Source organism: Sceloporus occidentalis, unplaced genomic scaffold (genome assembly GCF_023333645.1).
Source record: "Sceloporus occidentalis isolate IW3139 unplaced genomic scaffold, rSceOcc1.0.p SCAF_9, whole genome shotgun sequence".
NCBI lineage: Eukaryota > Metazoa > Chordata > Lepidosauria > Squamata > Phrynosomatidae > Sceloporus > Sceloporus occidentalis.
In genome coordinates, this window is record NW_028316989.1 from 33,457,501 (window position 1) to 33,484,172 (window position 26,672).

The 26,672-nt window shown below is 41.3% G+C and overlaps 1 protein-coding gene across 2 annotated transcripts in view; it reads left to right on the forward strand.

Annotated features, from left to right (window-relative positions):
• LOC149307231 (phosphopantothenoylcysteine decarboxylase-like) overlaps positions 1-24,006 on the forward strand; it is a 27,031-nt gene extending 3,025 nt beyond the window's left edge. The window contains exons 2-7 of one of the 2 annotated variants that reach the window (XR_016282351.1): positions 42-211; positions 4,353-4,448; positions 5,362-5,490; positions 6,430-6,598; positions 7,899-8,888; positions 23,866-24,006. Coding sequence is in view for 1 of the 2 variants with exons in the window: in XM_089538668.1 (XP_089394794.1) it covers positions 71-211; positions 4,353-4,448; positions 5,362-5,490; positions 6,430-6,598; positions 7,899-7,984 (621 nt within the window). In the remaining variant the exon portion in view is untranslated. Of the gene's footprint in view, positions 1-41; positions 212-4,352; positions 4,449-5,361; positions 5,491-6,429; positions 6,599-7,898; positions 11,057-23,865 lie in introns of those variants that run through there. The other variant, XM_089538668.1, reaches the window with a different exon arrangement.
• The last annotated feature ends 2,666 nt before the right edge of the window (positions 24,007-26,672 follow it).

Below are 26,672 nucleotides of genomic sequence, written 5' to 3' on the forward strand. Positions count from 1 at the left end.
GATCTGAAGTAATATCTGTCACATTTTCTCTTTGCTTGCAGCCCTAATATGAACGATTCTTGGGACTGATATGAATCCCATCACACTTTCTGAGCCTCAGCTTGTTACCAGCACTGCACGGAAGAAGGCCCATGTCCTTGTCGGTGTAACCGGAAGCGTGGCGGCCTTAAAGCTGCCTCTGCTTGTTTCTGAGCTTCTGAAGATACCTGGAGTGAGTAGCTACTATGCAGATAATTTGAATAACAGATGCTCTTTGAATTGCAAAGGGAGAAAGTTTTCTTCCAGTTTGGATTTGGTATAATCTGCTTCTGCTGCTGTTGTTATTATTACAGTTGACCCTCCACATTTGTGGCTTTGACATTTGCATATTTGATTATTTGCGATTTTGATTAAGATAGCTTCATTTATATACTGCTGTACACCACCTAAGAAGTCTAAGCGGTTTACAACTGTAAGCTAATTGCCCCCAACAAGCTGGGTACTCATTTTAGTGACCTCGGAAAGATGCAAGCCTGAGTTGACCCTGAGCCCTGGCTGGTATTGAACTCACTGCCTTATGGTTTGTGAGTGAGTGGCTGCAGTACAGGTGTTTAACCACTGCACCACCAGGGCTCCTCTCTGGGAAGATGTCCTCTATAGGAATCTCTAAGTCTACCAGTGGAATTCTGCTGGACATTGAGCATAGAGTTGTACAGGAGAACCTAGAAGTTCCTAGTGAAAACACTTCTCTAAGCAATTGTAGGTACTCCAGCATGATTCTTTGATCAGTTTCTGGCAGATGTTGACCATAGAGTTGCACTGGGAGAGGTGCTGTCTTAGGTAAAAAGAATAGTATTTGTTTGTTTGTGGTTTTTCCACATTCACAGGGATCCTTCACCCCTAACCCCAGCAAATGTGGAGGGACCATTGCAGAAGAACTGTTGGTCCTCATCCCCTTCCCCTTCCCCTTTTGTGTCGTGTCTTTTTAGATTGTAAGCCTGAGGGCAGGGAACCGTCCAATTAAAAAGATTGTATGTACAGCGCTGTGTAAATTTACAGCGCTTTATAAATAAAGGTTAATAATAATAATAATAATAATAATAATAATAATAATAATAATATTTTCAGTGGGAATAAACTCACTTAGGACTTGTCTGCATGGGCTAAAATGCCTCCCACCTAGTCCTGGTGAGATTGTTCAGACGATGCACAGCAAAAACCCTGGTTCAAGTACAGGCTGTTTACATGCCTTGAAGGGGGGGTCCTGCACCAAACTTGGCCCTTCCACTCTTTAAAACGATTTAAATAAACTCACCATTTGCTCCCAGTTTTCCAGGAAAACCTGGAGTGCTTCACAGCAGTGACAGGCAGCTATTCACATCTGTGCCATGTTGCATTACCTGATACCGCTGTTGCTGGCCAAGTCACATCCTCTGAGGACAGAAGGAGGCACTCAGCCCTCTTACTGAAGCTGGGTGTCTCCTGTTGCCTTCAAAAGATGGCCTTGTTGGTGCAGAGATGGTGGCAGTGGATGATGCAGCTGAGCACATGTGTTCAAACAGCTGCCCATCACTGTGCGGCATTGGCAGGTAATGTGGCAGGCAGTTCTGGGGCCAAGATACTCTGGGACAAGTCCAGAGTATGCTGGCCCTGCAGACAAGGCCTATGTAAGTCTGCAACTAGAGTGCTTTGAATCTCCATCTAAGAGACTACAACATACCACAGATGACAAAAATGAAAAGTTGTCTGGTAGCACCTTAAGCAGGGGCTTGGCAAAGGCAAGCCAAGAGATGGCATATGGTTCTGAAGTTATTTTTGTACCCTCATGCCCTCCAAGCTTGGCAGACTGTTCTTCTGACCAAAAAAGAAAGAAAGGTGAATTGCTCATCCTGGAAGCTTTTCAGAAGGGCAAGTCAACTTTGATCTAAATAGCAGGACCCTTCTGCAGTGTCTAACAATAAAAAGATTATATATACATTTTTACAAAATGGATGGATGGAATGTCGCCTGTTTTGGCGATCCAGAGGTAACCAGCGTGGCATAGTATTTTGAGTGTTGGACTACCACTCTGGAGACCAGCTCAGCCATAAAACCCACTGAGTGATCTTTGGCAGGTCACACTCTCTCAGCCTCAGTAGAAGAAAATGGCAAACCTCTGAACAATCTCAAGAAAACCCCATGATAGGTTTACCTTACAGTCACCATAAGTGGGAAATGACTTGAAGGCACACAACAATACACACACACACACACACACATGCATGTATGCATACATACATATGAAACTGCTTTCCTGGTACACAAATATTCACTTAAGATGCCCAGGAAATTCCATTCAAGAAGACAGGAAAGTGCATGACTACCATCTCCTTTATGGAGCTATTTCATATAACAATAAATTTGACCTGCAGGTGGCACCATTACTTCAGGTTAAAGAAACAGGCGCGCACGTGCGCGCACACACACACACAGAGGGAGAGGGAGAGGGAGAGAGATTGTGGGTCATGTTGTGAAATTATTACAAGGGCCCTTAACTGATTTGCAATTATAGCCATGCCTGTCTGAGGTGATTTGCATGCAGCTTGACTGGATGCTAGGCCCTTGAAGGGTACAAAATCACAAAGTGAGAATCACAGCATGGTGCAATGAGCTCTGAAGATGAATCTCCAGGGTCCTTTATTTATACCAAATGTTAATAGGTAAACATGTCAATCACTGGGTTATCACATTGTTCATTTTCAGCCTTGCATATACTCAGTATCTATTACAAAGTCATAAACATGATATATGTCAGTTTGTTCCATCCTTGTAAGCAGTTGGCAGTACAAGTTTCTTTTCTTCTTGCTAACTCAGCATGTTGGCCAGTACATATCATCTCATGTGTCAAGCCACCCATCATGTACTCCCTGTAACTATGCACCCACGTGTGCATGGACGTATGTCTCCAGCAAGTACTCTACAGGCCCTGGCTCCAGAAATGCCTGCCTTATGTGTGCTTCCTTTATAACAGAGTAGTTTGGAATATAGCAAAACTGAAAAGTGTTAAACTTTGTGAACATCAGATATTGTGCACTGGAATATATGGTCAGCACCTGCAGCTTATGAGGTAGACTTGGTTTCTGAGCTATAAATAGAGGGTTCAGAAGGTTCACTTGAACTTTAACTCACCCACCGCAGCTGACACACATTCAAAACTGGTTGTTGTTTTTTGTTGTTGTAATATTTAAATTAGTTTTACATATAAATTATGTTACAAATACAAACAGAAACACAAAAGGCAAAAAAATGTTAACATACAGAGACACAACTACAAATAAACAACACATTTATGAGAACTTCCCATACGCCAAGAGGTCAGCTTGAATGATCAATCGTTAATACAGCTTTCTTTTTAAAAAGCAAAAAAAAAGAATGTTTTTCAAATATTATCATAGTTAATAATGAATTAATTAGTCAATCAATTAATTATATATTTTTCCTCAGTCTTTTTTGTATTTCACACTTGCCATATACTTGGTCCATCTGAGTACAGAAAGTATTGTGTTCCTTATTCTAAGAATCCCTTCATTGTAACTTTGTGAAATCTCTTATACAAATAATCTTCAAGTAATTTCCAGTCTTTATAAATTGCCTGTTGATTTTCCCTTCCAAGTGCAAAAAGTTTAATGTTTCCATTGCAAACTGCCGTCTAACCTAATTCTGTTCTAAGATGGTACCTGTTGCTAGTTGTGTTCATTGTGTCAAACCTGGCCTGTGAAATGAGTAACAATGCCATGAAGGCCACTGGCTAGATACATAAAAATGGCATTTCATTTTTAAAGGCTATGAATGTTTGTTTTATAGTGCTATTTTAACATGTTTTATATATATTCTGTTGCCTAATGGCATATTGGCTGAAATAAAGGTATGTATGTTCTTATCTTTAAAGAAACTCTTAATCTAATCAAACATTTTCCCTCCTGCTTTTTCCAGTGTGAAACCGGGTTGGAAAACTAGTTCATAAAAGCTTGTAGTTGAACTAAACTCTTAATCTAATCAAACAAATAATAGGAGACCAGTATTCATTTTCAGATAGAGTTAAGCTGATCCTGCTTCATTGGCAGTGTTACTGTTTTTTCTGTCTTGTTCTTCTTTTTACTGATTCTAGTTGTATTGATTTGATATTATGGCTTATTGTCATAAATATTTTTTAAAAACAGCAATGTTTTTAGTTGCCAGAACATTTTTTGTTTTGTAGAGAGCAGAATGTTTGTTTTAACAAAGCTCACAGGTTGTCTAGAAGTGGTGCATAAGATTATAACATCACCGCTCAGCTCCTAAACTGGAATAACTTCTTTCTGGCCCTCTTTCCCCTCTCTGCTTTCTTTTTTCAGATGGAAGTGCAGGTGGTGACTACAGAAAATGCAAAGCATTTTTACAACCCTGGGGAGATTCCTGTAACCCTCTACAGTGACGTGGATGAATGGCAAGTCAGTGTTGTTCAGCCTTACTCAGTTTTTCAAGTACAACTAAAGAACCAGAACATTGTGGCTTACACTATTTTTCTGAAATTATGTTGATGTGCTGTGGAAAGTGGGCCTAATTTTTTCAGGTTGTACAGTTCTGCTTTAGAAATTGGTTGATTTTTTAAAAAAAATAGTTAAGGTTTACACAAAACAATTATTATTATTATTATTATTAACCTTTATTTTCGAAGCGCTGTAAATTTACACAGCGCTGTACATACAATCTTTTTAGTTAGACGGTTCCCTGCCCTCGGGCTTACAAATTATCCCTTCTCCTCCCCACCCCCCTGATGTTTCATGAATTCAAAATAAAAGTAGACAGTTGCCAACCAAACCAGAATTGTGTTGATTTTTCAGAGGTGGATAGAGTGTCCTGTGTATCACACCTTGCTCTATTTAAATATGAACATTGGGCCTGAACAGACAGGCCAAAATAAAGCTGCTTTGGGTCACTTTGGAGCTATGCTATTTAAATGACACACTCATCTTAAGAGGCCGGAAGCTGAACCAAAGCCATGCTCTAGTCTTAAGGACTGGAGCATGGCTTTGGTGCAGCTTCTGGCCTCTTTAAGATGCGTGTGTCATTTAAACAGCATAGCTCCAAAGTGACCCAAAGCAGCTTTATTTTGGCCTGTCTGTTAAGGCCCGTTGTTAATGTCAGTTTTACACAGCACAAGAAGATTAACATGGGGGAAATTTATTTTTTCTTGTCCATGGTCAAAATGGAACTTACTTTCTTGTTTCCACTCCACATTTTCCTGGCTATTGTTTTGGATGGGAACACTTCTTGGACTTAAATTATTTCTGGAGGGAGGGCTCTTGGCTTAATGCCTGTCAAGGTACATTTCACTAAATCTTTGGGCTTTCCCCCACACAGCTGTGGAAGGGGCGCACAGATCCCGTGCTACATATTGAACTCAGGCGCTGGGCTGATCTGATGCTGGTGGCTCCTCTGGATGCAAACACCTTGGCCAAAGTTGCTAATGGCCTTTGTGACAACCTACTGGTAAGTTACTATGAGCTGTAGCTAATGCTGTGTGCAGATATGGCACATTGATTGTTTGATTACAGTGCTTTATCTGCAAAGCCTCTGCATCCTTTTGCTCATGTGTGAGGCTCAGATTTACTTCAGACCGATACTAAAGTTCAATTACTCCAAGCTTTTGGGCTTTTTTATACTGAGTAACAGAGGTATCCCATTGAAAATAGTGATCTTTTCTCCTTAAGCCTAAACTCTCCCTAGAAGGCAGGATGATTAAACTAAGACTGTTGTACTTTGGACGTCTCATGAGAAGACATGACTCAATAGAAAAGACAATTATGCTTGGTAAGGCGCGTTACAGACCGCCCTTTCATTTGCAGCGCGGAGGAGCCCCAGCATCCAAACCACGAAGCTCCTCCGCGCTGCAAATAAGAAGCGCCAAAATGGGGCTTCTCTATGCGTCGTGGCTATGATGCTACGAGGTGCCAATGGCACACTCGTGGCGTCATATATGCTGCGCGATGTGCGGACTACATCAAAATGGCGGCGGCCGTGTGGAACAGCTGCCGCCATTTCGTACAGACTCAGTCCATACTAGGGTTAGGGGCGTCTGGAAGAGACGCCTCTTTCTAACCCTAGCACGGACTGAGTCCGTCCTAGGGTGCCCGTCTGTAACGGGCCTATGATAGAAGGCAGGAGGAAAAGTGGAAGGCCTCATTACAGTTGGCTAAACTCAGTCAAAGGAGCCACAGAGTTGAATCTGCAAGACCTGAGCATGGATATTGATGACATAGTGCCTTAGAAATCTCTCGCTCATTGGGTTGCTGTAGAACTCAATTTGTTGTCAATTAACAATGACAACAATATTGCCAGCTTCTGTCTTATCAGAGCTTTGGGAACAGGGAGAGATCCAGTTCCCAGTGTGACGGGGAGACTTTCCAATGGTGTATTATCCTTTCACAGACATGTGTCATTCGTGCCTGGGAACTGAGCAAGCCGCTGCTCTTTTGCCCTGCCATGAACACTGCCATGTGGGACCATCCCATCACTGCTCAGCAAGTGGAGAAACTCAAGGGCTTTGGTTACATGGAGATTCCTTGCATTGTGAAGAAACTGGTTTGTGGAGATGAAGGTTAGTAGTGATGTCAGCTCTCAGTAATTTTGCCTTTACAGAGTGAATGTGAGTATGAAGAAACATCAGCCTTCCGGATGATTTTGATTGCAAGTCTTGCATGGTTGGCTGTTTAGTGTGGCTGTCAGAAGTTGTGGGCCAAAAGATCTGGAGAAAAGATGTGGGGGAGCAGAAACTGGAGAGCATCCATGAAATCCATAAAGAAAAAGGATACACATCTCTGGATTCTAAAAAGTTTTGTTTGCTATAGCTTTTTTAAAAGTAAAAATGAAAGCTAGTTTCCTTATTTAAGCCTGGCGGTGATAGCAATTTTAATTTTAAGATCTACTCTTAACTCCATTTTCAGCAGAACTGAACCTTCTTATCAATAAAGTTCACCCTATATATTGCCCAAAATTTAATGTCAGTTGTAAAATGGTGCTGTTCTAAGTAGTGGCTCACCAGGAAAGCACTTGTTTTGGCTTTAATTGTATTGCAGAGTGTTTCCCTATATGTTTCTAATAGACCTAGTTGTTTTTCCTACACAAACTTTTTGACATGACAAACAACAGAGCTGCAGGTGGTAAAATAGTGTGATGTGTGTCCTTTTTGGTTTATGTGGTGTATGTAGAAATATATTCGTGGTTTTAGCTAAATGGATGTTGTGGTTATTTTGTTATTTTGTGATTCTTTTTTTATATAGCCCCTTAAAGAAAGCCTAAAGAGCATTCAAGGGCTTAAACATGTCTGGCTTTTTAACAAATAAAGACAATTGTTTTAGCATCCTAAGAGATTCTTCACTGCTGGCATATTAAGATCTAAAAAGGAATGATACTTTTATTTAGTGAGCTAGTCTGATAATCTTTCAGATTAGCACTGAGAATGTAAATCAAATTTTGTAACAAGTGGCCTGTGTATTTTAAAATGATCCCCAAGGCCTGTTACAGACAGCCAAAATAAAGCTGCTTCGAGTCACAGTGGAGGTATGGTGTTTCAATGATGCATGCGTCCTAAGAGTCCAGAAGCCACAACAAAGCCACGCTCCAGTCCTTAGGGCTGGAGCATGGCTTTGGCGCGACTTCTGGACTCTTAGGACGCATGCATCATTGAAACACCATACCTCCACTGTGACTCGAAGCAGCTTTATTTTGGCTGTCTGTAACAGGCCCAAGAAATACCCATGTCTCTGTCCTTGTCACTTAAAGCTGGCACGTGGATGGAGTGGTCAAAGGAGAAAAGCCATGGTCTGCACTGGAAGGAGAGAGGAGCAATCTCTCGTGGGAAGAGGTGATTGTAACTAGCTTGTGTTCTGGCTCTGCAGGTTGTGGTGCCATGGCGGAAGTGCCAACCATTGTGGAGAAAGTCAAGACAGTTTTATTGGAGTGGGGCCTGCGCAAGCAAAGCTGATCTCCAGCAAAATGACATTTCCTTGTCCTTGATAACTTTTCAGCTATGAAAATGGGGGGAAAATCAGAGAAAACAAATACTACAAGCTTGGATCTATCTAGTCCTTACCAGCTGCTCTGACACAGTATAGCTGGGGACCTCCAGGTAGTGAACTTGAACATGTAGAGGTTTGATGCCCTGTGCTGTGTCTTCTGTGTGGCATCATTACTTGTTCTGGGAGGTAGAGTGAGCAGCATGCTACTGAACCATTTGGTGGTGAGTGCCGGAGCCATTAAAAGAAGAGGGTGATGTAAAGACAGATGGGTTCCTGAAGGGGGCACTGCAATTATATCCTAAATTCTGTTCTTTTAAGCTTATGGATCTCAATAGAAATGCCGTCCCTTGTATCACTTTTTCTTCTTGTGTTAGTTGTACTCAGAACCTGAGTCTCAGTTTCTGTATTCCTTCATGAGGAAGCCCATGTGAGCACACCCACTACTTTGAGAAAACGTGGGCAGGGTGCTGTAGTGGAGTTAAGGCTTGCTGGGTTGAAGTGCAAGAGCTTTTTAATTAGCAAGAAACAACTTTTTTTTTGGGCCACTCTTGTCAAGTTTCCCTGTTCACCTCTGAGCTTTGGGGCAAGTAGTGGCGATGAGTAGATTTTCCCTGGAGCTGTCTGAGCTGTAATCCAAATTCTTTGGGGCTGGGTTCGTCTGGAATAGGCAATTAATATCCATTAGATTTTAAAAGACCTGCTGGCAACAGTGAATACTACTATTGGTTTCTTGAGATGAATCAACACACCTGCTGGCATTTTTGGATTCTTCTTGGAAATGTGTCATTGGGGATTATCACAATGAGCACCTGCACTTCAGGAGTCTCCGCTATACCACTAACATGGGAATGATGACTGGAAGAACTCAAGGTGAAAAGAATTTGCACTTGACTCTTGACTACTGGGCCTCTTTATGGTTCTGCTTATGTGCTTATGTCCACTACTGTTATGAAATAGGGCAGCAAAGAGGACAGCCACTGACACCTCACAGGCATGAAACTGGAGGGTGCAAGTTGGAGAAAGTCAGTGGACTGTAGGGTAACACTAATCAGCATAGCAATTTCACGGAAGCTGGATTTGGGGCTAAAAGAACCTTGCCACTGTCTGTGGTTTTTGCCTTACAGCGGGAAAGGTTAAGGTGGAGACCTCTAGATATTATTGGTCTCTAACTCCCATTAATTTTATACATATTTTGTAGATTGTATGCCATTGGCAGGTTTCATTTTTATTGATTTGATCATTTGTGTGTACAGCGTTATGTACATTTACAGCGCTATAAAAATAAACAACAACAATAATAAATTAGCCCTAGACCTCATAGCCACTACTGAGAGATAGTCCAGCAACATCTAGAACAAGTCTGGTGGTGATAAAGTGACCCATATGCCACATGCAACCTTTGGGGTCATTTTAGGCCCTCCGGATACCCCTGGAGTACAAAAGAAATGAGAGGGTTTATTTTTGTTTTTTGCAAATGACTGCAAATGCCTTTTCGGGGATATGTGAGAATTTTCTCTATACCACTCCTCTGCTATTTTAAGCCCAGGATAAGCCTTTTTCTCAAACAGGAAATGGTCACTTCCTGCTGATAAACTTCTGGTCACTTCCTGTTGATAAAAAAGGCCCCTCTGGGGGACTAAAATGACACCAGGTGTGTGTGTGTGTGTTTGTATATGAGAGAACGAGAAAGAGAAAAGAAGGCAAAAATTCTCCCTAAAGGGCATGTGATAGCTTACTGGTTAAGATGCCAGTTCTGATGATCGGAAAGTTACAGTGTTTGGTGCAGTCATGCTGGCCACATGACCGCTAGTGCAGTCCTCAGACCATGCTGGCTCTTCGTCTTAAAAACAGAGATGAGCACCACTCCCTACAGTTGGTTATGACTAGACATTCATGTCAAGGGACTACCTTTACCTTTAAAGGGCATTTGGGGAAAATTGGGAAGTATTTATTTCTTTACTTATTTTTGAGTGGGGAATTCTATGGCCCGGCAAGAACTCTTGAGGGGCTAAAATGTCCTTCTGGCCTCCCAGAGTTATCCACCCCTGCTCTAGAGGGATGCATTCTCCATCTCTGGCTTACAAGTAAGAGATAATGCCAAAAAAGCCAGCCATGATAAGGGGAAGTCTCCAGAATGAGTTTTTAGGTGCCATTTTTGCACCTGGGATTCAAGAGACTATTAAACTGGAGTTCTTTTATGAGCTTGATGGAAATCAAGCTCTTGGCTTTCCTTGGGGAGACTGCTACCCTTTACATCTTTATTCTTTGCTCTTCCATATTCACTGAGGAGCAAGAACACAGATATCAAAGAGAGGTACAAACACAGACTCTGCAGGAAGAGGTCTTCTCAGGTCTTGCTCCCACCCCCAGAGTTTTTTTGCATATTGAAGTGGGGTTAGGGGGATGGATGGGAAGGCCTGGGAACTTTCATTGTTGGGAAACAAGATAAAACTACCCCAAACACTCATTGATCAAAGATTAACAGCTTGTTACACAGGAATTGGGTAAGTAGCCTTTGGTGGCCTGTGTTTTGGATTACGGAAGGGACTCTGAACCTGCCCCTTTCTCCCTTTGATCCCTGCCTGTGGACAACTGTCAGGGTTAGGTCACTAGCTCTGCCACATAAACAGTGCGGAATTGGCCCACGTGTCGTTTTGAAACTGCACACAAACACACAAAGAACAGGTCCCACACAAACAGGGATGTCTGTACAGAATGTTCGTTCTGCTTACAGGGTGCTGCCAAGCACAAAGAAAATGCCAAAAGCCTTGACTGGTTTTCTACAAATGCCAAGCTCCTTGGACTTTTCCTACATCTTGCCATCTTCCTCACAGAGCAGCTGTGAGCAGGTGGACCAGATGTCATAACTGCAAAGGCGGTCAGGGTGCCACAAAATGTAGGCAATTCAAGAAAAAATTTAGGACATTCCAAAATAAAAGCCATAAAAACAATCAAATATAATTTTGTTTCATATAATTTATTTACAGCTCTGCTATATTTACTGTATTATATATTCAACTGTATTTTTCTTCATTAAAATGCCTGGATGACTTGCAATATGCTTATGGATTTTTGAGCAAGATAAAATGCTTAAAATGGTACTTTACTAGCAAATTCTTGACTGGATCTACGTTTAAGTAATTCCTTTCATTTGTCCATTGTGCTGAAATTAAGGGGGGAAATCCTTCCAACATTTGCTTTGTGTTCCCAAGCAGCCTATTGCCTAACACGTTTGCAGTCTTTCCCCCTTCCATACCTGAGCTCTGGGTGCAAGTCTGTCTGCTGCTTCTCCTAGGAAAAAAGAACAGAAAGATCCATCCTATCCCCCTTTGCAGCAAGGACGGGCTGCCAAATAGATGACTTTCTTGAAAAGGAACTGCAAACATGGTGCAACTCAATGTGCTTCTTAGTGATGCTCAGAATGGAGGACATTTTGGAATTCTTCCTGGATAGAAGGTTGAAATGAAAGACATGTTATGGAAACAGTGAATGTATGAGCACCCTGTGTGAAGCTGAAGGACTGGGTGGCAAGGATGCAAACTCTAGTATAAGTCATTGTCACTTTGTAACTGAGGGTGTCTTTGCTTGCAGAAGATCCCAGTTGGAACCCTAATGTTAAATGTCAGCAGGGCTGGGAAGAACCTACGTAGAGTAGACAGTGTGGGGTTCAATGGACCAGTGGTCAGATACAGTACGTGTTCTGTGTTTGATTCTGCCTGAAAAAAGTCGAGCTGAGGTTGGTGGGGATCATAGATTCATAGAGTTGGAAGAGACCACCAAGGTCATCCAGCCCAACCCCCTGGCATGCAGGAAGACACCATCAAAGGACTCCTGACATGGCCATCTAGCCTCTGTTTCAAAACCTCCAAAGAAGGTGACTCCACCACACTGAGGAAGCACATTCAATTGTCAAACAGCTCCTACTGTTGGGAAGTTCTTCCTAATAATTAGTTGGAATCTCTTTTCCTGTAGCTTGAATGCATTGCCCTGTGTACTGGGCTCCAGTGCACCTGAAAAAAGGCTTGCTCCATCGCCAATAGGACACCCCTTCAAATATTTAAACAATGCTATCATATCACCTCTTAACCTTCTCTAAGCTAAACATACTCAGGTCTCTAAGCTGCTCCTCATAGGGCATGGTTTTCAGACCTTTCACCATTTTGGTCAGCCTTTCCTGGACATGCACCATCTTGTCAACATCGCTTTTGAATTGTGTCAAGAACTGGACACAATATTCCTGGTGAGGTCTGACCAAAGCAGAACAGAGTGGCACATTAGTTCCCTTGATCTAGACACATTTCTATTGATGCAGCCTAGGATTTCATTGGCTTTTCTAGCTGCCCCATCACACTGCTGGCTTGTGTTCAGCCCGTGTCCACAAAGGGTTGACCTCTTTCGCATCCACTGTCAAGCCAGGTATCCCCCATCCTACATCTCTGCAAGGTTGGTACAAAGGGATGAATGGGATGGAAGGTTTTTTTCAGCAGGGAAAGGCCCTGAGGCAGATGCATCCTCCTTTTCTACCCCAGTCATCCATTCCAACTTATCTGGAAAGAAGCAAAGTCAGAGGGCGCTGATATTTTGCATTAAAGGAAGGTTTGGAAAGGGAAGACCTCTTTTAGCTTGAGGGCTTAATTTAGTTCGAGAGAATTTATTGACCCCCTTCCCAATGGTGAGCTGGGCCAAAGGTAAATGGATGAGACCAGAAATGCAAGCTTAAATTAATTGAATTACTTTAAGCTTTTGAAGAGGCATTTTGACCTTATAGGATGGGAGGGAAACCTGTAGGAAAGTTGGGAAGTCCTCAAATGGTGGTGTCATGGGAAGAGGGCATGACCTGTCTAGCGCAGCTCAAAGAGGGAAAATTTGGCCATATGGCCTCAGGTTCCTACCACCTGTATCATAGATTATTCTTTCTCTGGGGCCTTAGGAATAGATCAAGGAAATCCTCTTCTGGTCCACCTCTAGTGCTAGCAATGCATTAATTCTGCATTTCTCAGGCGGAACTGAGATATTAATCCAGAAACGCAATCTGTTCACAACTATATTGGCCAGTCATCCCTTTGTACCTCTCCCGACCTTGCATTGTCCAGGTGTGTCAAACTACAACTCTGTGTTTTGGGTAAGGCAAAGATGTATTTGCAAACACTGGTGCTGCATGCAAATAGTCTGCAAACTGGCCTTATGGACTGGCAAGGACAGGCTGCGGCACTGAACTTGGATAAATATTGACAGAATTTAGCTTATTCCACTCTTCCAGGCAAGGCCGAGCATTTAAATTTTTACTAATCTAGTGGCCACCCTACCCCATGTTGCATGTTGTGCAGTTTGTACTAGCATGGGATGCCACTGTGTGCATTCACATCAGACATGCAAAATAATGCTTTGTTGTAGATTCAGCCTTTTCTCCTACTGAGAAGACCTGGCAGTCATGGAATGGAGAGAATGCCAAGACGGCATGCTGTTCTCACATTTGTTATCCTTGAGAAAAAACTAAGTGTTGCTCTCAGCAGAATTGTTCAAGCAGCATTAGGTTCTCAGTGTCTATTACAGTGTTATGGTTTGTGGTTCATGACTGTACTGCAGTGGCATAGTGTTTGAGTGTTGGACTACGACTCTGGAGACCAGGGTTCGATTCCCAGCTTGGCCATGAAACCCACTGAGTGACCTTGGGCAAGACACACACACACTCAGCCTCAAGAGAAGGCAGGGGCAAATCTCCTCTGAACAAATCTTGCCAAGAAAACCCCATGATAGGGTCACTATAAGTCGGAAACGACTTGAAGGCACACTACGCACACATCAAACGGATGAGAACACCACAGGAGGAAAAACCAAACCACACCACCCTGAACTATTTTCAGAGAATTGATCCCTGGTCTCCAGAGTTGTAGCCCAGTGTTCAAACTAGACAGATCTTGTAGCACCTTTGAGACTGACTAAAGAAAGTTGGCAGCATGGGTTTTCATAGACTTAAGTCTACTTCCTCAGATGCATTTGGTGGAGTGGTAAGCCAGGCAGACTTATATATGCCCTAGGTGTGTGAAAATGTCATTTTGAATTCAAAATCGTTTTTGTATGGAAGTGAAGTGGCAAGCCCAGTTTTAACAATGGTCATTTGTGAGCAAAGGTATTGTAAACTAGCCTTTGTATATGGAAATATTCAAACTATTATGCTGGCTCTCCATCCCTGTGATACTGGGTAGTCCAGGAGTGTGGAGGTACATCTTTGGGATTTAAAGTACATCCACAAGAATTTCTCACTCCCTATTTTTGAACCACTGTAACAAAAAAATTACTTTCCCCACCTTAACCTGAAATGAAGAAAGCTTGGATTAACCAGGAAGGGACCTATGTGTGAAAGGAACCATGTGCTCAAGTTCAATTCCGGAACTGAAAACAAATTCCTACTCAGAAAATGTCCAGTGGCGTCCTGTTCTTCAACGCTAAGCGTTTGTGTTTGTTTTTGCGACCAGATTCCAGTTGGTAGATTTCAGTATTGTTAGGGGGGTGGAAGTAACTCCAAAAAGCCTAAATTTTCCCTACTCCTGAACTAGACTAACCACATGCTACTGCAGTAAATCTACTTCTACAGTATTCCTTGACAGATGACTACCAAACCTCCATTAAAAAGCTTCTAATGAAGGTGCGTTCCATCCCTTTTGGGAACATTCTGTTCCGCTGCCAGTTCATTTTAAAGAAATGCTTTTTATTAATCTCATTATCAGTAGAGCTATGATGCATCTGCCAAGCACTTCTTGTATGCTCACGAAGGTTTGGCCCAGCCTTTTTTGACTCAAGGGTTGACCATTTATGCGTATGTGGAAGAAAGCCTTCTAATTAATGAGGCTTAATTAATGCTGCACCAGGGCTCCAATCCTGCTTAGCTTAGTAGAGAAATTATGGCTTTGAAAGCGGCTGTGGAGCCTGTCTTCGGTCTTTTTGTGATCCCAGTGCCGAGTCAGCGACAGCCATCAAAGGCCTCCTGGTTTCTGGTCCACCCAAGTTTGAAAGTACATGATGAAGCCACCTTGCCGAAGCTAAGCAGATTTTAGACTGATCAGTGTCTGAACAGTGAACCATGTAGGAACCTGCATTGTCCTACCTCAGTTTCTATTCACAAAGGCTGGGTTGCTGTAAATTACTTTGAAAACCCCTACCGTATATGCTCAACTATAAATCAACCTCATGTGGAAGTCGAGGGCAAGATTTGGGGACAAAATCATGGATTTTGATATGACCCTTGGATAAGTCGAGGGTAAAAATTAGGGACCAGCAACAAAGGATCTAAATTTATTTATTTATTTATTTATTTATTTATTTATTTATTTATTTATTTATTTGCAGTATTTATACCCCAAAATATATGATGAAGAAAGGAAAACAATACCAAAGAACCTACAAAATTCTGGATGGAAGAGAGAGCAGAGGGAGGTCAGTGCTTCCAGGACAGGTTGCGCTCTTGCCTTTCACCAGGGAATGGTTCCCATTTTTAAAAAGAGTTAAAGTATAATATTTACATTGATCTGTGGATAAGTCGACCTAGGTTTTTGGGGTCAATTTTTGACTAAAATTTCTAGACTTAGGATCATAGAATCATAGAATCGTAGAGTTGGAAGAGACCACAAGGGCCATCCAGTCCAACCCCATTCTGCCATGCAGGAACTCCCAGTCAAAGCATCCCTGACAGATGGACATCAAGCCTCTGCTTAAAGACCTCCAAGGAGGGAGACTCCACTACACTCCAAGGGAGTTTGTTTCACTGTCGAACAGCCCTTACTCTCAGGAAGTTCCTCCTAATGTTGAGGTGGAATCTCTTTTTGAGTTTTAGCAGGATTAAGCTCATTACCAGCACAGCTGGTTATATAAGACACTCTGAGAGCAGTTCAAGCGCATTGCAGCTTTTGAATTCAGCAAAGTCACATTGGTTGCTAAGGTGCTATTATACTTTTTATATTTTTACAGGTCACTGAGGAAGACATAGGTTGAAATGCGCCTGGCCTTTTGTTTCATAAATTATTTTGCATATATTGCCAAGTATTTTGGATATTTTATTCACCCTTAGCATTTTAAATCTTCCAGTGGGGTAATTTTACCCTTTTAGACATTACATTGTTTTTCTGCTCCAGGGTGTTGTTATTCTTTTTTAGTTTTTACCAGAACCCTTTGGTGGTTGTGTTTAGTTAAATTACATATGCCATCATTGGCCATTCTGCCTGGGACATGCAGCCCAGCTACTAGGAATACAGTTGGCCTCTGTATCCATACATTCTTCATCCATGGATTTAATCATCCACAGCTTGAAAATATTCACATGCATAAATGTTTCCAATCAAGTCTTGATTTTGTCATTTTATATAAAGCCCACCATTTCACCACAGCATTGTATATAATGGGACTTGAACACTCATGGATTTGGGCATCCATGGGGTGTCCTAAAACCAAACTTCAGTGGATACAAAGGCCCACTGTATAGGCCTAACTGCTAAGTCAAGGACAACACTACATGTATTGCATTACTGGTATATAGATAACTGTGGCCAGGTTCTTTCTGGCTAGCTTGAGTTTGCAAAATACCACATTTGCAATATTCTGTACCATCTTGAACTTTGTAGAAGTGCATAGTGGTTTGAGCGTTGGACTACAACTCTGGCTAAAAGGGTTCAGTTCCTTGCTTAAGCATAACAATCCATTGGATGACCTTGGGTAAGTCACACTCTCTCAGCCTCAGAAGATGGCAATGGCAACCCCCTTCTGAGGAGGCTTGCCAATAAAACCCTATGATAGGGTCACCTTAGGGTCACCATAAGCGAAAACATAACTTGGAGGCACACAACAACACACGGCAAGTGTGGTATCCATTCACAATGGCAATGGTTAACAAATGCCCATTTTTCCTACTGCTGTGCTAATTTATCCAGGCTCTTCTTAATTCTTTAGGAGTGATTTATTGGTGTTTTTCAAGGCACATAAAAAGGCATTTAAAAGGAGCAACAGAAATCTGCTGACATGGGCTTATGTTAAAGGATCTTGTAGCACCTTTGAGACCAACTGTGTAAAAGACATTGTAGCATAAGCTTTCATAGACTCTATGAGAAACTCCCAAGATTATGTGTGATTTTTCGAGTTCTTCAGAACTCATCAGATTAGGAGGCACGGTTTGAATCTTCATAAAATTACCAAACATTTCAGTGTGTTGAAAGCAAATACTTGCTTTGTCCCTAATTTATTTGTCTGTTATTTTTTGAGTGCCCTCAGGTTGATTTCGACTCATGGGGACCCTGTGAATAACTCACCTTCTCAACCGCTCTGTTTAGTTACTGCAAGCTTAATTAAGTCTATCCATCTGGTATGAAGTCTTCTTCTCTTTCTACTGCCCTCCACCTTTCCTAGCATTATTATCTTTTCTGGTGGGTCTTGCCTTCTCCTGATGTGGCCAAAATACAACAACCTCAGTTTGATCATCTTGACTTCCAGGGAGAGTTCAGCCTTGATCCATTCAAGTACAGTGCACTCACATCATACGTGGCTTTCAGTTTACGCTGAAAGCTGTGCAACGGAAGAGGCAATGATGCATGTGCCACGTACACGAGCCCCATTATTTTCAATGGGGCTCAAGCATACACGGTATTTGCCTTACATGGGAGGGAGGGGTCCGGAACGGATCCCCCATATATGGAAAGGGCACACTGTACCCATTTATTTCTCTTTTTGGCCATTCATGGTGTCCTCAGCACTCTTCTCCAGCACCACATCTCAAATGAGTTGATTTTCTTTACACCAGCTTTATTCACTGTTGAGCTTTCACATCCGTACTTGGCGATGGGAAATAGAGTGGCTTGGACAATCCTAACTTTAGTGTTCAGTTTTATATCTTCGCACTTTCAGATCTTGCTTAGTTCTTTCATCATTGCCCTTCCCAATCCTTGTCTTCTGGTTTCTTGACTGCATCTCCATTGATAGAGCCAAGGTATGGGGAATCTTTAGTTGTTTCAATTCCCTTGTCTAGATTGAATTATGTAAATTCTTTGGGGTCATTATTTTTGTTTTCTTAATGGTTAGCAGTAAGCCTGCTTTTACACTTTCTTCTTTAACTTTCCTAAGTAATTGTTCCAAGTCTTTTATAGACATTACTTTTTGTTGCTGATTAGGAGCGGTTTAAGGATTGGAATCGTGAAGCGCTCCAGATGCTATCAGACATGTTCCAACTTTCTTCACCATTACTTATGCTGGGTAGGGTTGCTGAGACTTTAACTCTAACTGCATGATTCCTAACCCTGGACTAAATGACAGTTCTGTTGGTGGCCCTTGAGGAGGGTTCTACAAGCTAGTCTAAAAATTGGTTCTGCAAGAATTGTGAGAACTTTATGGAAGCTGCACATATCAAGGTGGCATGCCTCTGAATATCAGTTACTAGGTGAACAGAATGCTAAACTAGATTATCTGAGCTACTGGAGATATTGTTCCTCTTATAAAGATTGGGTAACTAAACAAAATGCTTGCCACAGCGCTTGTGTCAGAAATAGAAAAGGGGAAGGTAAATGCCTCATGATGCCCAGCTCTGATTCTGAAGAAAATTCTCAGATGCTGTCATACTGCACTCAAAGGGAGTCTTTTGGCCAGAACCAAGAAGTATGATAAAACTGGTGGTTTGAGGTACTTGATTTTTGTGGGTAGGAAAGGAAGCGAGAAGAGGAATCAAAACTGAAGTTTTGCTGCGGTCCTGTGCAGATCGCTCTTGTGAGTAATCCCACTGAATGTGGTGGGACTGAATTGCAAGTAAAACATGGCAGGATGTTGAAGTGTCAATTTCACAAGAGCAAACTGGAAGGTAGGAGTGGGCCATCTTGAGAGGAAATGAAACTAGCTATGATTGCTGTCTGCATCCGTAATCTGGAACTGGAGATTTTTATTTTCTCCCCCTTCCCTCCTTCTCTTTATGTAAGATTTTAGGAGTTCTAGGAGTTTTAGGAGATTATCACATTGGGGTCATTTCTATTACTATAGCACTCGTGGAATGAACAGGAGCATACCACAACTGAACCATTTCATTCTGCATATTTTGCCATTGTATATAAGGGACACCATTTTACTACACCATAGTATCTAAAGGGGCTTGAGTATCCATGGATTTTGATATCCATGAGGGTCCTGGAACCAAAACCCAGTGGATATCCAGGGCCTACTGAATGTGTAATATACAGTTGGCCCTCCTTATCCATGGATTTTTTATCCAAGGTTTCAAGCATCCAAGGCTTTAAAATGTTCCAAAAAAAAAGTATAAATCCCAAACAGAAACCTTATTTTCCATTTTATATAAGGGACACCAGTTTCCTCTGCCATTAAATTGAATGGGACTTGAGCATCCACAGATTTTGTTATCCACTGGGGATCCTGGAACCAAACCCCAGCAGATAACAGGATCCCACTGTAGCTGTAAATAAACCCTAGGAAAGGAATGTATATTTATATCCGTGTTTTTAATTTATATTAATGTTGTTAGCTTTTATTTCATAATGTCCTACATTTTTCTTGAATGTCTTACATTTTGTGGTGCCTTGTCCTCCTTTCCGGTTACAGTGCCTGAAAAGTCCTATGAGCAGAAATTGCAGTCCCACTACATTTGCACCCTCCCTTGCTTCAAATGGAGCATATCTGCCATAAAATTAGACCACTGCTTGGAAAATGTAAGATGAAGGCTGTAGCTTTGTATGGGTTTCCCATAGGGCTGGGACAGGCAGCACATGTACTCTATGCTTGGTGGACTGACTGTGCACCAGGGAACAAAGAACCATAGAGTGCCTGCTGTTATTAAATTAAAACCCTCAATTACCTCGGGAGTGATGATTATATTGAAACTAAAAATTAAGTGACTAGGTAAAGTAAGCAAAGGTTTTGTTTTTAATCGTGAAATAATACAAATAATGTATCAGTTAGGCATTGTACATTACTTGTATTATTTCATGATTAGTTATGCACTTGCAGAGGCAACATAACATAGTGGTTTGAGTGTTCGACTACGACTCTGGACACCAGGGTTCAGTTTCTAGCAAACCCCTGCTGAAGACACTTGCCAAGAAAACTCCATGATAGGTTCACTTTAGGGAAACGACTTGAAGGCACACAGCAGCAACAACAGCAACACTGCATTTGTAATGAATTGAATTAAATTCTAAGCAAATATTTTTTTAAAAAAATTGAAAACCAAAAAATGGGTGGCCCTTCAGGACTTCCCAAACTCAGAATTTTTAGCATTTACAGGCACTGTACAGAAACCCCAAATCCACACCCGCCATGCATTTGGCTACCTTGGCCATAGTTAACTGGTTGGCCATCGTGTCAATGGAGTGTTTGACTACACAGACTCCTTTTCTGATCCATCATGTCTCTTCCTGCATTTTAAAGAATGGGGCAACAGAGTGATGTGTAAACTGAAAAAAATTCACTTTGCCCTTCCTTCTCCCTACATAGGTAGGAGACTGACCCCCTTCCAGATGCCAGTCACAAGCACCCCAAACAAGAACAGGAAAGATCTAAAGACCAGTGGAGAATAAAAGCAATGTATTTTCTATACTAAAAGGCACCAGATCCCATCTGATCTTGGAAGCTAAGTAGGAACGGCCCTGGCTAGTATTGGATAGGAGACCACCAATGAATACCAGGTGCTGTTGGCTATATTTTAAAGGAAGGAAGTGGCAAAACCGCCTTGGAGTATTCCTTGCCTAAGGAAACCTTATGAAATTTAGTTGACAGGTGACTTGAAGGCACATATACATACACATGGTGTTGTTAACTGCCCTTGAATCATCCTCGACTCATGGCGATCCTGTGGATGAGACACTTCCAAAATGGAGAAGGGTCTGGAAACCATGCCCTGTGAGGAGAGACTTAGGGAGCTAGGTATGTTTAGCCTGGAGAAGAGAAGGTTAAGAGGTTATATGATAGTCTTGTTTAAAAATTTGAAGGGACGTCATATGGAGGATGGAGCAAGCTTGTTTCCTGCTGCTCCAGAGAATAGGACATGGAACAACGGATGCAAGCTAAAGGAAAAGAGATTCCACCTCAACATTAGGAGGAACTTTCTGACAGTAAGAGCTGTTCAACAAAGGAACAGACTCCCTTGGAGTATGGTGGTGTCTCCTTCTTTGGAGGACTTTAAACAGAGGTTGGACAGTCATTTGTCTGGGTTGCTTTGATTGTGAGTTCTTACATGGCAGGGAGTTAGATTGGATGGTCCTTGTGGTCTCTTCCAACTCTATGATTCTATGATAAGACCCCCTGTCCAATACTGTTCTGCTTAGGTCCTGTAACTTTAGGCCCGTGACTTCCCTGGTTGAATCAACCTATTCATCCACACACACTTACACATCTTCTATACTTTTGCTCTTTGAAACTTCCATATACTTTGATACCTCTCTAATTAACATGAGGCAGGATTGGCAAAAAAGTATCTTCCCTGATCTTACATAAGCCTTGCCCAAGAAGTAAATTAAACCCTTGTTAACTAGATTCAGCTTAGTCCGCAGTCACAGAAAATGCAGGGGATGGCATGATCACAGGAGGCTTTACACTGGAATTGTGGATCTGACAATACATTCTATAGCTCAGGTGTTAATAAATTCTACAGCTAACCTCTGTCTTGAGTTTGCACACACTTTTTCAAGGTGCAGTAGGTGAAACCCAGGGCTGATTAACTATTGGTACACATCAACTGCATGACAGGGCAGGGTGGCAATTACAGTGGAAGAGTTGTGCCAGTCTCTCGGCCTTGTGGGATTTTCTATTATTCCCCCCACAAAGTATTTATGGCTTGTGCAGCTTCCCTGAAGGCACAGCAACCAGCTCTCAGTGTTTCATCAGCCATTAACCCCTTCGAAAAGAAGCAACTGACTGTCAAGACTGCATCCAACCAGTATAGCAAGACTCAGAACGTATTTTAAATGCAACATCCCACTTATTGGCTAATATCTTTTCAGGTTATATACTAAAAAAAAAGAGTAATAGTTGTTGTAGTAGTAATAATTAATACTCTGCCAGATGGCACTTCTAATATAGCTGAGAGGCACAAATCAGAATGCAGAATAACACAGTGTTAGAAATTTGTTAAAAGTCCCTTCTTAACCACATCAGTTAAACAGTAATGTTAGCCTAAATCTATCCCCCCACCCCAATTTATTTTTCACTTTGCAAAAATCATATGAAAAAGAAAGGTCAGGGGGAGATACCAAGATTTTAAAACAAGAAAATGTAGAAGTGCAGCCATGAAAAAATCTGGTTGAAGGTGGCTTCCTTTTTCCTGACATCCAATAAAATATTGCATGCATAAACTTCAATAAAGTTTAATGGTGAACTATGACCTATGCAACCCTATCATAGGGTGTGTGTGTGTGTGTGTGTGTGTGTGTAGAGAAAGGGACCACTGTTGCTTATGAGATTCCTCTTTCTTGTCCCTACTAATCTTAACGGATTTGAGGCTTTCAGGATACTCCAGAGATACACAACCTATATTGTATTGTATTGTATGCAATACAATAAGAGCAGTGCTTGGCAATGTTACGTTGTGGACTACAGTTTCCAGAATCCTCTAGTCAGCATGGCCACTGGCTTTGCATGCAGAAAGCCCCTTGTTCACTCTCTGGTATCTCTTCTGAAATGGAGGTAGCAGGGTAACAGGTATGAGAAAGAAAGAAAAAAAAGGGGGGGAATGAATTTCAGTAGGGAATTATCTGAAGATCTCACGGCGCACAGTGGAAGTGGAGGTTCAGACAAGGGGAGGCGGTTCAGGTACCCTAAATTTATTTGGGTTAATGCTAACACTTTGAATCATGTCCAGAAATAAAGCAGGGGTCAATCCAGTTCTTTCCCTGCTGGTAATGTAAGCTTTCACAGGCTTCCTCTTACTAAAACTAGATGGCCCTTGTGGTCTCTTCCAACTCTGGTTCTGTGATTCTGTAAGCAGGCAATATATCATATATTGAACTAACAGGATTTCCAAACAGTCTTCAAGGATGACCCCAAATAGATGGTGTCACAGTAGTCTAGCAGGGTGATCCCCAAGCCATGTGTCTCCATGATTGATTCATCACTTCCTTCAAATGGTCACATTTCATACATTAATGGGAGAAAGAGCATAGCTCAGTGGTGCAACATGTAAAGGCGATGCATTCATTTGAACATATATTGGTTTTTGTATTCTATCCTTGGATTCAAGCATCCACAACTTGAAAATATTTAAAAAAATATATACATTCCAAAAAGCAATCCTTGATTTTGCCATTTTATATAAGGGACACCATTTTACTATCCATTGTATTTGACAGGACTTGAACATCCATGGATTTTGATATCATCAGGGGATCTTGGAACCAAAGCCCAGGAGATATGAAGGGCCCACTGTATTACCACTAGCTTATATTTTATCTTACTTTTAGACTTATTGATCTTATCCCATTGTATTTCATGCACTTCATTCTCTCGTAGTTTATAGCGTTTGATGTTAACTGTTTTGATATGGTCGACAGACTAATCAATACATTTTAAAGTAAAACCAAACAGTGATGCAACAGCTGTTTTGGATGTAGAAGGTCCCAGATCCAAATCCTGTTTTTTTTATTACTTAAAATCACACGTATTTCACAATAATTCACTACATTGTCAATATAACAAACATAATATAAAGAATACCTACATTCAAAAAAGCATCCATACATAATCATTTGTTCCCCTTGTAAGCATAATGACATATCTTTGTACTTCTCATCTATCCTTATTGAAATTAATTCTAATTTTTTTAATCTGAATACCATACTATCAATTGCATTTTTCATTATTATCATTTACGCTTTAGATTCAAATCCTGTTTTTAAAGAGGAGCAGCTCATAAGTGAAGGGCAAGGTCCTCTGATCAAGACCTAGGAAGAGCGTTTGCCTTGGGGAGTAGATGACAGATGGATAAATGCTGACCTGATGCATGGAAGTTACCTAATCTTCCTGGTTTCATCAGAAAGGTAAAAGAAACAACAGCAAGGGAAGGGGGTGGGATGGAAATCGTCGCCCAAGAGAATTTTAATTGCTTAATGCAGCCAGAAAATTGCATGCCCTACTGGGTCAAATGGCTTGGAAGGCCTCCAGCATGGTGTTTATATGCTAAGGTTTGGGGACCTGCAAGGGTTATTTTTTAGTTTTAATTGGCTGTTCGTTTATATGGCTCAGTAATACTATGGTACCCAATTCTGTTGTTGAGAACTGTAAAAATCAGGATGAAACTGATTCTGAACTCGGCTCGTGGGTTCCTTTTATTCTCTCAGTCTGCTCCACTCAGGTTTGATTTTGACTTCTGAGATGAGAGCTGAAAGCACTGCTGTCGCATTGGAGATCTGTCTAGAATTAAAAGAAAGGGCAAGTTTGCTGGCAGGTTTAAATTCTGATCTCTCTTTATTCTTTCATTTAATTATATTTCTCTCTCTTTTCCATCCATGTTAGCCTTCAGTTGTAAACATATTTAATCCCAAATAACATAATTACAAACAAAATTCCATCAGTGATACCTTTATTGGACAACAGAAATGCTGTCTTTCTTAGCAAGATTTCAGAGGAAGTTTGCCATTGCCTTCCCCTGGGGCTGAGAAAGTGTGACTGAGAGAGTGTGTTTCATAGTCGAGCTGAGAATTGAACCTTGGTTTCTAGCGTTGTAGTCCAACACTCAAACCAATACGCCACACTGGCTTTCTAACAAAGCAGTATAAATGCTATATACAACTACAAAGTGCCACGCCTAATTCCTAAAAGAAAGGCCATGACTTAACAACTACAGGTAATCTAGTGCAAGTCCAAACTAGCTTAAATCCAATAACCCTAGGGAGGACGAAAAACTCATGCTCTAATAACATGGAAAATTTCCCCTGAACCCAAACATGACTAACCACCAAAGCTTGGGAATATGGTAAGCACCACCAGCATAAATAAAGTTTGGAAGCCAGGTTTCACATGCTTGAACCATATATAGACCCAGGAAAACTTGGACCGATTCCTCTGAGACTTCCAAATCTACCAGACTAGATCTGGTATGAGATCTCGGTGTGACAAATAGCTAGACACACCAGTCTCTATGATGGCCTGGGGCAAATGTGGAGCCTGACACATCAGCTCTTAGAATAAAGAAGTTCTTCCTAATGCTTAGTTGCAATCTCCTTTCGTGTCATTTGAATCCACTGATGTGGGTCTTACTCTCTGGAACAGCAGGGAAAAGCTTACACCATCGTTCAAATGACAGCCCTTCAGATAAAGAAAGATGACTATCATATTCTCTCTCATAAAAGCATGGAATTGGTAGAGTCATCAAGTTGATCTGGGGAGTCTGGGAGCTTTAGGTTGTACTTCCTCAGTGTAATAGAATGGACTGTTTGCTCTTTATAGTTTAGGCTTATAACATGGGATGAAAGCATGCTGATTCCAGCATGATAAATTCCACCGATGTGATGCGTTTTTAAAAAAGAATTATTGATAAGGTGTTTCTATATTACTTTATTTGGTTTTGATCACAGTGATAACCAAAAAGGCCTGCCCTATGTTATCTAATAATACATTTACGGCTTTATATATCTTGCAGTATCAAGAATTCCTGAAATCCAAAACACCTTTACAACCATGTAATCTCTTAAGCCAGTTATGAGATTTCATGCCTAAAATGGATGTTGCTTACAACACTGGCAGAGTCTGGTTTGTACTGATAATTTAGTTTAAAATTTGCAGGACGGTATCAGCCCGATTTATTCCTACATTTGTTTATGTCTAACCTTTTTCAGGAAAAAAAGAAAAAAGAAAAAGGAGAGGAAAACACATTCCATTTCTACTATTCATAGTGGTCAAAGGCATGCAATGCAAGTGAAGTTCAACTTTAAGTACCATTGAAACCAAGTTTGTAACCTGCAGCCCTCCTGTTGGAGTTGGAATCAACGCCCATTATCCTTGACCATTGATCTTGCTGGATGGATCTGATGGGAGTTACGGATGAAGAACATCTAGAAGGCCATGTGCACCCCTTTTAAAAAGGGATCTTTTCATTCATGCTGGATTTTAGCAACAGATTAGCTACTGAAGGCTTGCTGCCTGATGCTGTTTTTATAACCTTTTAATTAATTTTGATATTTTTAACTGTATATATTTTTTGCATTTTTAAGAAATATTTTATCCATACTTTTGTTGTTTTTAAATATGTTGTTAACCACCTTGAGTTATTGGGAGAAAGGGAGGATAAAAATGAAATGAATTAATATTAATACTGATCATGATAATGATGATGATGATTGGCTGAGCAAGACCATTGGTTCAATCCACATCGACATTGTCAGCTCTGACTGGAATCCCTCTCTAGGTTTTAAGCAGGATTCTTTCCTAGCCTTACATGAGTTCTTTCTGCACTATGGCCTGTTACAGACTGCCAAAATAAAGCTGCTTCAGGTCTCTTTGGAGGTATGCTATTTTAATGATGCATGGGTCCTAAGAGTCCGGAGGTCGCGCCAAAGCCACACTCCATTCCTAAGCACTGGAGTGCAGCTTTGGTGCAGCTTCCGGATTCTTCCGATGCATGCATCATTTAAACAGCATACCTCCAAAGAGACCCGAAGCAGCTTTATTTTGGCAGTCTGTAACAGG